Source organism: Azolla caroliniana, unplaced genomic scaffold, assembly GCF_043228905.1.
Source record: "Azolla caroliniana isolate FFs.n. ecotype wild unplaced genomic scaffold, voAzoCaro1.0.p SCAF_21, whole genome shotgun sequence".
Classification (NCBI taxonomy): domain Eukaryota; kingdom Viridiplantae; phylum Streptophyta; class Polypodiopsida; order Salviniales; family Salviniaceae; genus Azolla; species Azolla caroliniana.
Genome location: NW_028230456.1, coordinates 6,908,179 through 6,918,374, shown reverse-complemented (window position 1 = coordinate 6,918,374; position 10,196 = coordinate 6,908,179). Strand labels below are relative to the sequence as shown.

Here is a 10,196-nt window from a genome sequence, read left to right as displayed (position 1 = left end):
TTCTATGACTAAGAGAAACCCAAAAATTTCCTCACAGAGTATGAATGATTCAGTCTCCCCAACATAACAAATTTCCTCTTCTTCTCTTTGCTGAACTTATCCTTCTTACTTCCGTTTCTCTCTCACATGACATCAGAGCTCAGATGTTAGGTTTAGGATTTGGGGTTTTTAACTTTCCTGAACCATTAAATAACATGCTCATCTCTCTTCCATTGGGTGTATATTAACGATGCTTATATAATTTGTCATGTAACTATCATTTTAGAAACGCATCACATGACTGAAAATTCCTTTTGGAACCTCTTGTTTATTCTTTTTCAGTTTGGCTTTCTTTTTCACTTTTTATGATGGCTATAGGTTTTAGATAACTTGTTTCTGTGAAAAATATAGTTTTATTGTTCATAATGATGGTTACAGCTTTATGCTTGTTTCTCTCTCCATTTCGGATTGCCTTCTTATATATATATATATATATATATATATATATAGAGAGAGAGAGAGAGAGAGAGAGAGAGAGAGAGAGAGAGAGAGAGATACATTAGGGTTTTCAGCTAAGTCGATATTTTCTCTTGTTAGAAACATATATGGAGCAAATTCATTGTATTGCAGTCAGTTCATTGTGTGTTGGTTGACCGATAGAAGCATTGTAATTTTGAATTTTTATCTGTAGCATCTTAGAAAAAAGGTACTAGCATATTGCTCCCATGGTGGTCCAATCAATATAATCCCCCTGGCTTTAAAGAAACCCTCATCCCTCCTCAATGGGATCGCTAATATCTTTTATGTGGTTCCGGGGAACCGACAGACATATAAACTACTCTTTTTAAGCCTTTGTTTGTTGTAATGCATCCTTAACACTACTTCTAGAGATCAGTATATAAACAAAAGGAGATAAAAACCTCCTATTCTAAGTTTGCTTGTGTTAAAAGTATCGGTTTTGTGCTAACCTGAGACTTCGCATAGTTTGCATAGGTTTATTCATTCCCTGTGTTGGTCAAAATTTCAATGATGCATTGAACCCACAACATCTTCCACTAGTCTATTACCTTGAGGCAAGCTTTGATATGCAGTAGCTGACGTTCGTTGTTAGGCTTTGGTGCTATGATGTGGTTGCGCAGTTTGACAGCTTGTCGCTGGTTTTACTAGAATATATTGTGGGAATTTTGTTCATGGTATTGTTGATTATTGACGCTAGCTATAGATAGAAACTTGCAACGTCATGCTTCGATTTTGGCATATTCTGTTTTATCGGTTTGCAGATTATCCTGTTTTCTATATTAAGCTACATATATAGATTCAAGTATTGTTTTGTGCTATTTTATACAGTACCAACTTATGACTCAGCTTAATCCTATCATTACATGTAATTTGAACCATGTAGGAGGTGATGTTGCACATTGATGCTAGATTAAATTCACTTGACAAATGGCAAAAACTATTAACAACATACATCATGATGATTTGAACACACATCATAACCAAAGAATTAGGTGATGACATAATATAAATTTAGTCATTTGATGGTACACCAAATTTTAAGATAGTTCTGTCATTGTTGTGTGTAATGCATTGTCATAGATGGCAATTGGTGTAAGCAAAGTATGACAGAATGTGATGGATGGGAAATCATCTTCTGCATTCATTTTAACAATTCCAATGGTTCCATATTCAAGTCCCTATGTTTAAGATTCAAGAACAAATTATTGCAATACTCCTCACAACTTATCCAATACTTTGTCTCAATTAACATATACTTCAAATGTCCATGAGTACGAGAGCCATGATCAAGCAATGTTATACTTGACCCAATGGAATGTTAGGGTCCCCTATTAACTTAATGTCCCCTTTTTCATATTTTTGTTAATGTATGTGCTCCAACGTATCTAAGATGACCTATAGTTTTTGGCAAAAAAGTTCTTGTGCTCCATCATCAGTGTGCGCTATGCTTCATTTGCTAATGGAATTTTTGTAAAAAGTGAATCCAAATACAACAATTTAATGAAATGTGCATAGGTTGTGATAACGCACGAAATTTGAATTCCATCGTAAACAGGGGCATCCAAAAATCACCATGAATGGTTTTTGAAGATCATACATTACAATAAATTTCTTTCATCTCAATAAGTACAGAAATTGTGTTATTTCAAGGTGCACACCATTGAACGCATGCCTATTGATCAACAAAGTTCTAACTCCAGGTTGATGTTGTGAGCCAAAGTATTTGGACTGTCGTATACTCTATTGGTAGCAAACCGGGCAATAGTGGTTGTCAATTATTCTAGATTCTCTAGCTACAAAACCCTAATGTGAAGAGCTCTTGCACACACTTCCTCATCTTAATTCTTAATCATGAGACTAGAGAAGTCATAAGAAGAGCTTAAAAAGTATGCATACACACATATAAGTAAAGACAAATAATATATGTGTTAATGACAACCCCGTCTCATTCAACCATATAGCCATACGTCATCCAACATTTTAAGCTTGAAACAACAAGGCATCTCTTGTCTTGTTAATTAAAAACACACCCTCATGTTTTTGGTGAAATTCCCCAAACATATACCTCTTATTCAAACATTTTGGTAAAATACTCCTCATGTTTCAACATTCTAAAAAATGCTCTTGACAATAAGGAATCAATAATTATTTGGTTTGGTTGAGGAGTCTCAAACTCAAACCCTTTAAAACAATTGAAACTTAAACCAAAACCAAATCGTGAAATTGTTCATGATATCCTCAAACTTGGACTGAATCGTAAAAATAAAATTGAAAACAATCAACTTTATAAAATTTTAGGGTTTATAAAACATAACCAATTAGACCACTGCAATGTCAAACCTAATAAAACCAACTTGTTAATTGCCCAAATGGAACCATGGTTCGATTTAGTTCAAGCTAAACCATTCATGCTTTTCTTAGTAAAAATAGTGTATTTATTAAAACAACATGAAAATACAAGAACCTTGTTTTCATTAGATCTTGTTAAGATAATGATCATGGATCCTTTTGGGCATTAGAAGATTTTAACCTCAGTCTTCTCTCTTGATGAAAACATACAATTAGTTTAATTGCATGTATAAAACACAACATTGCTACATAGGTAGTGTGAAACATTAAATTGCCAAAAGGTAAGAATAGTCACGGACATAGAATCTCTCTCTCTCTCAAAGATTTGGGTTTCATATGGATGGAAGGTATGAAGAAATGATTTTGGATATTGGGATGCATCACATTTACTTCATGACATGTTCATAGATTCCTTTGTGAATGATGGTGTTTTGCAACATCAATGTATCATAGCTTTAGAGAGATGTGGAGGCTCATGTTTTGCACATTTATATAAACACACTTTGCACCAAACTACAAAATCATTCTCTTCTCGAAACATGGAGACCACGATCATTGGCACAGGCTATTGTTGGTCCATTCATCCGCCATCTACACCCTTGCTTCATATATGCCTTAGCTCACATTCTCTTTGATGTGAGATAAAGCATCGGCGTGAGGAGACTCCATCGACTATGTATATTTTTGCTCTAAAGTGTGGGAGTCAAACTAACACCGTTGACAAGATGCATTGAGATTGCTTTCCACTCCCTACACACATTTAATATAGGCCATTCCCTTCACAAAATCCTCTCACAAGCTCAATATGCACTTGCAATTACAACATTTGCTAGTAAATTCTTGAACATTGAGAGGGTACAATTCAGTTTCACACATACATTGTGAAATGATTCACTTTTGTTTCCATAGCCATAGGTCATATTTGACCTTTTCAATCTATCTATATATGTATGTCGTAAAAACAGTGCAAATAGTGAGGATAATTGGGAAAGGCAAACCCTCTAAGTTGATATAGGATTTGGTTGACATACAAGTAACTACTCCTATAAGGACAAGGTGCACACACAATGAGCTTGGTTGTCGAAACTATCAAATTAGTTTTTTCCTTTCAATCCAACGTACATGGTTGTGGTACTCTGTGGACACTCCAAGCAATGGAAGACGAGCGTCCGAAATCATGGCATGAATGTGTTTTCTCCTCTTGGCTATCCTGTCCAGGCCAAGTCTTGAGCATAGCCACTTGGAAAGGAGCTGTAATGACGGAAGTGTCGTCTTGCGCATGAAAAGACTATTACCAACCTCTTCATTGACAAACAAACGAGAATGCTCCCCTCCATCTCCGGTCCTCACCATCAATCGGGGATCTTCCGAAGAGAGCGGGTTTGAAACCGATGGATCGAGGCATCGAGAGCGCACCTACATGCATGCAATAGTACGTAGCATACTCGAATGCATTTGCAAGCATTCATGTTTATACGTTTGAAAACGAATGCGTATGTTATGAAAAACATACTTTTTTTTTTTAACCTTAAATTTCTTATCTTAAATTTTTTTTTTCCCCTTATAATCAAAATAATGAATACAAAAAAGTATGGTGTTTAGTATTTACTATACCGTGAGGGTGGTTACCATACTCGAATGATTGAAACATACACGAATGCGAAAAATGCACGTATGGTTTATACTATGACTGTTTAATTGCCCATTGCAATGCATGGCTAAAAGAAGAAGAAGAAGAAGAAAGAAGTTGGGGAATCATCACATTGTGATGGGTACGTTCTTCTCCATTTTATTTTTCAGGTCTTTTTTGGGTTTCTTCTGTTCTGTTCTGTTCTGTTCTGTTCTGTTCTGTCAGAGACAAGACAAAGAACTCGAAGATGTAATCATCTCTCCTTGGGTCGCACTGTATTTCCCTGCCCCTCCTGTCTCTGTTTCTATCTCTATCTCTCAACCCCCCCCACACACACACGCTCACAACGCCCGCGCTACCGATACATTTTGAAGGTATTCAATTGATAAAGCTTCCTACCTGTTTTGATGTTGTTAATCATCATCATCTTCTTCCTCTCTTTTGAGATGAGGACTACTTATACCATACTGCTTTCCTTATATTTCTAAGAACAGGACAAAATGAACATAATAAAACCTGGAGTTTTCTTTGGAGGCCTATGAGAGACTTCTGGAATTGTTTTAGGACATCAGAAAGTTGTGGAGTTAAGATTCAAAGTTTTGCAAATACATAATTCTCCTCCTCCTTCTGACTCAATTCATATGTGAACAAATTTTGGGTGTCAGAACGTGAAAGCCAACGTAGAAAGCTTTCATGGTGAAGAATTTTTTTAAGATAAAAAGATAGAATCAAATTAAATAAAAAAGTTACAATGTTGGACCTCTCATGATTTATTTTTCTTTTTGTTTCAAACGAATGAATATTTTTCATTCATATTTAGAGGGTCTTACTATACGGTGAGGAGTTAATTCTACATGAGTAACAATCATTAAATACATACACACGTATATACATACATTGATACATCCATGCATGTATACACATATGCATCTATATGGAAAGAATTGAAAAATTGAAGTACTGATGCAAGTGCAAGTGATGTTTTACTTTACACGTATTTTTAGCTGTGACTGCAAAAAACTTTCAGATACAGTACATACTGTTTTGAATTTATGCTGACTCACTTTTGGAAGTTTTGCCTATGCAGAATGATTTCAAATCTGGTAGAAAAATATATTACAAATTTAATCTTGAAGAGATATTGATATAAGAACCTCAAACAATTCATATGGAGTGGGTATGCGAATCTATTTCATCTAACTTTCTATTTTGAAATGCATGATTTTTAGCCTTGTATACTTGAGTACAAGTCTTCTGTTTGTTATTGCAGGAAATGCTGCATTTCTGATTAACTACATCACGCAAATATGGTATACTACACTCTTTTAAAGAGAGATTGTTGAAATTGTCATTATATGATTTGTTCAAAATTGAAAAAATTTCATATATCCATGCAGGCAAAAGCACTAGTTTGGCATGATCTGTCTGAGGGACAAATAAAAAGTATCCAAGATGAATGCGACACACCACAAGCAATTCGAAGGTGTGTCATTTTGAATGTGTTCACACGGGATATGCTTTCTAGACGAAATGTACCCCTTACATATGTCTACTATTTTCATGAATTTTGAACTGATGGGCTATTCTGAAGGCTAAAATGCAGTGATCTCATGGTCCAGAGAGGTGATATTCATGCTTAGAAATGTATTTTTCATCTAACCTGATTGGGGGTGCATGCCCCATTACAAAAATCTAATCCTTTATAAACGTATGCCTCTCTTTCATGTGCACAGAAACTCTTTACATGTTTCATACCTGGCCGATTTTGTGATATTACCAATATGACAACTTGATTGGACTTTTGTAATCGAAATCCCAAGCAGTCTAGTTTTGAAAAGAAAAAATCCCGTCGATTCGGTTGTCAGACATGTGCACACCTCATGATCCCAACCCACACAGTGGCATGTTTAGTTCTCACTTGCATTATGACAGTGGTAGTCATGAGACATCATAGACTATGGTAGTTTTTCTTTGAGGACGTTGCAGAGCACTGAAGTTTTTTGCCAATATCATTGTGTGATATGTCTAGACATCCAGATTCCATATGTAGGGCAGATTATCAATAGTATATTACTTCTAGAATAATCCTTGCCAGACAAAGTAAGTAGTTCGTATCAAGTAATGTTAATAGTGCGTAGAAGGAACCTGAGTTTTTCGTGGCATGTGATGGAATTCTAGAGAGGTTTCCAATGACGTTTTATTTCTTATCTATGAAGGAATATTGCATATTTTTGGGGTTATACTCCTTTCAATTGGCTTTTAACTGGTTTTTGTTCACCACAATATCCTTAACAAGTGAATTTGGCCATCCGAAATTTCACTGATTTTCCTTGAAAAGGTAGTAGTAGTCCATCCATGTTAAACTTGTTCAAAATGCACTCATTGTGTATGTGGAAGAATACACATCCATGAATAAAACATGTATGAGTATTTAGAAATAGAACAATTTCTTTACTTCTGAGGAACATTTCTAAATATTAGTCAATGAACAAACATTTATTAGTTTTATGTACCTTTGTCCAGGCATTTGAAGAAATACATGAAACTGGAAGATAGTTTGGATATTGATTCAGAAATATTATTGGACATGTATTTGAGTACCTTTATGTATCCTTCATCTCGATTTTGGGTGTAAGGGTTGAGGACTTAGGTTATGTATCGTTCATCTTGATTTTGAGTACCTTTATGTATTTAACTTGCAAGCTATTCTGGGATGATAACTAAATGATGTCCTTTGAGAGAGTCTCATTGATAGTTGGCTATGCCTTATGTATGGGTTTTGCAACACGTAGATAGTATATTGCATGCACAGTAGATCATTTTCTTACTTCTTTCATTATTCTTTCCATGATCTTTTTCCAATTGTATTTTTTTCTTAAGACGAGACTAGATTTGCACAAGATAATCGATTCACTGCAGAGAAGACCTCTGCAATCATCTCAATTGTGAAAACTTTACATAAAGAGGCAGTTGGTAAATCACTTAAATTCATACACTTAAATAGAAAACAGTTTCGAATTTATTTTTGCTAAATAATTTTCTCACTTGGAAAACCTGTAACTGACAAAATAATAGAATGTTGGTAGCTTATGTTTTCCATATAACAAACTCTTTTGTTTTGTGTTTAAAATAGTTTCCTTTATTTTAAAGTCTGAAAATGTCACGGTTCCAAATTGTGGCATTTTTTTTTTCTCATTGTGGAATTTATGTGTTGACCAGTCTCTTACTTCTACTAAAGGTGCTAGGTGAGAAACATCGGCATCTAGTGCCATCGCTGATAGTTTAAAATATCTCTTATTAGGACATTAGTCTCTTCGTGTTCGATGTAGTATAAACACTTTTCGATCCTACTATTTTATGTATTTAAAATGAATATTTTTTAGCTTATCACAACGCATGCTTTGTTTCATCAGATGAGCATTTAACTTTTGAGAGAAGCTGGGAGAGAACCAAAAAACTCTTGCTAGTGCATAGTGTGCAGCGGCCACCCTTCTCTATTCAAGTGTTCTCTTGGGCTGATTTGCAAGCCATTACAAGCTACCTCTTGAACACGTAATATCATGTTTTGAAATGCTTTCTGTTTGGGATTTCTATCGTTAAGATTCAAATATCAACCTATCTTTTTCAGTTAAAACAGGTATTACAGGCACTATAAGCTTTACCAATATGCGTTTTTTCCGACATTGATTCTTGATTTGGAGACATTTAAGGATGACATAGAACTGTTTCCCAACATTCCATCCTTGAATGAAGCTATAACGGAAGAACAATGGAATATGGAACAAGAAAGTTTGAGGAAACAAAGAGAGGTCAGCATAGTATTTTGCCTTTCTCTCTGATCTTGTGAATTGAATGAAAAATATTCATGTGCATGGCAATGAATTTATCATTATATCATAAGCATAGATATGTGAGTTTCTACCTCATATTGAGGACGTCTGGGACGTCTGTAATATAGCTATGCATTGATAATCTCAGAAAAATATATAAAAAATCTAATGCATTATATCATTTAATCAATATGATGAATTTGTCATTTCCCTGAAAATATTTCTATTTTAAGTCTTTCCCCTCTCGTTGAACTTCTGGAAATTGTAGTTAATTTGGGGTAACTGAATTGTGTACAGGAGGAAGAGGCAAAAGTAATGGCAGAACAAGCATTGGCTGAAGAAGCAGCTGAAAAGGCTAGGATTGAAGCAGCCTTCAGAGGTATATGTATCGTGGAATATGATCTTTACGTAGATAAATATGTATTTATATGTATGTATGTGCGTGACACACACAGGGACACATATATGGTCTCTTGCTAACAAATTTCCACTTTTTTAGCAGATGCTGTGCCTGAAACTGTAGCACAGAAAACAAAGATGCTGGCAGATTATTATCTAGAACAAATGAAATCTGAACTCAGCAACATGCTACAAGAGCAAGAGAAGAAAATTGATGAGAAGTGTGTGGTGCTTCAGAGTCATATGAAAACAAAATAGTTAGGCTATGCTTTTGGAACTATGATGAAATCAAAATAGCTATGCTTCTGGAATTAGTAAATTTTCTGGCAGATTATTATCTAGAACAAATGAAATCTGAACTCAGCAACATGCTACAAGAGCAAGAGAAGAAAATTGATGAGAAGTGTGTGGTGCTTCAGAGTCATATGAAAACAAAATAGTTAGGCTATGCTTTTGGAACTATGATGAAATCAAAATAGCTATGCTTCTGGAATTAGTAAATTTTCTGATCCCAAGAATGAATTTTGTTCTTATACTATCATATGCGTTTTTTCAATAGGCAGCTAGGCTAAAGAAAAGAATGTCTGGTTTATTCCTTAATCTTTAATGTTTTGCAGTAAGATACAAATCTATTTAAGTTTACGATAGATGTTGCTGTATTGTAATTTATCAAGCTTAAGAGAATATTCTGCTTTCAATTGAATATATATTGAAGTGGGAACCCTCAATATTATCTAAAGTGAAAAACTTACAATAATCAATTTGCCACTCTACTAAAAGAAAAACTGAAGGCAAAAGAAAGGACATATTTATGATCTGTACATTGTATAAATGAATGGAAAAAATGTGGAAAATTGATTTATGAATGTACAAAAATTAGTCACCAAGAGTTGAGCTCTAAAATAACGGTAATAATACAAAAAATTGTGTTATAAAAGTGGGTTAAACTGCACTAGAAGGGGATTAAGTTGAAGTTGATTTGTATGAGAGAGAATTCAGTTATAGTTTAATGAATGAACCAAGGACGTTCAATACTAGAAAATAAACTTCTAGTGAAACTTACTGGCTATGTAGCCCAAGAAGCATCTCTTGTAGTCCATGTCTATGCCTATTCATACCTACACAGGTATCATATGATTTTTAGTCAAAAGATGTATAATATAACTGAAACCTTTTCTTGCATGTTGAAATGATACCAAATACGTTTCTTTTATTCATACAGGGTGACCCTTTTTTGTTAAGGTAAGTGCATGTCTTGATAGTCATTCGTTCCCTATCATTTCAAAGGATGCTCTCATGATGGCTTCTTCATTCAACTATTTTATATTAAACTTTGATATCGCATGTTAGTGGCCATTGTGCAAATTTGTATACCATCAAATAAAGAAATAATTTAACCACCTCAACACACCAAAACCATTTCCACTAACAGACAAGAGATAGGGGTGTGGACAAAAGAACGTGATTATGTTAGCTTTGTAAGTTTATAA

At 34.6% G+C, this 10,196-nt stretch overlaps 1 protein-coding gene across 1 annotated transcript; it reads left to right on the top strand.

The window, feature by feature from the left end:
* The first annotated feature begins 5,520 nt into the window (after positions 1-5,520).
* On the top strand, positions 5,521-9,019 carry LOC147850538 (uncharacterized). The gene is made up of 9 exons (XM_087336192.1): positions 5,521-5,654; positions 5,748-5,787; positions 5,875-5,960; positions 7,001-7,084; positions 7,368-7,450; positions 7,891-8,029; positions 8,115-8,286; positions 8,605-8,686; positions 8,810-9,019. Exons 2-9 carry the CDS (start codon positions 5,785-5,787, stop codon positions 8,962-8,964), a joined length of 804 nt encoding a protein of 267 aa, XP_087192318.1. The 5' UTR covers positions 5,521-5,654; positions 5,748-5,784; the 3' UTR covers positions 8,965-9,019.
* The last annotated feature ends 1,177 nt before the right edge of the window (positions 9,020-10,196 follow it).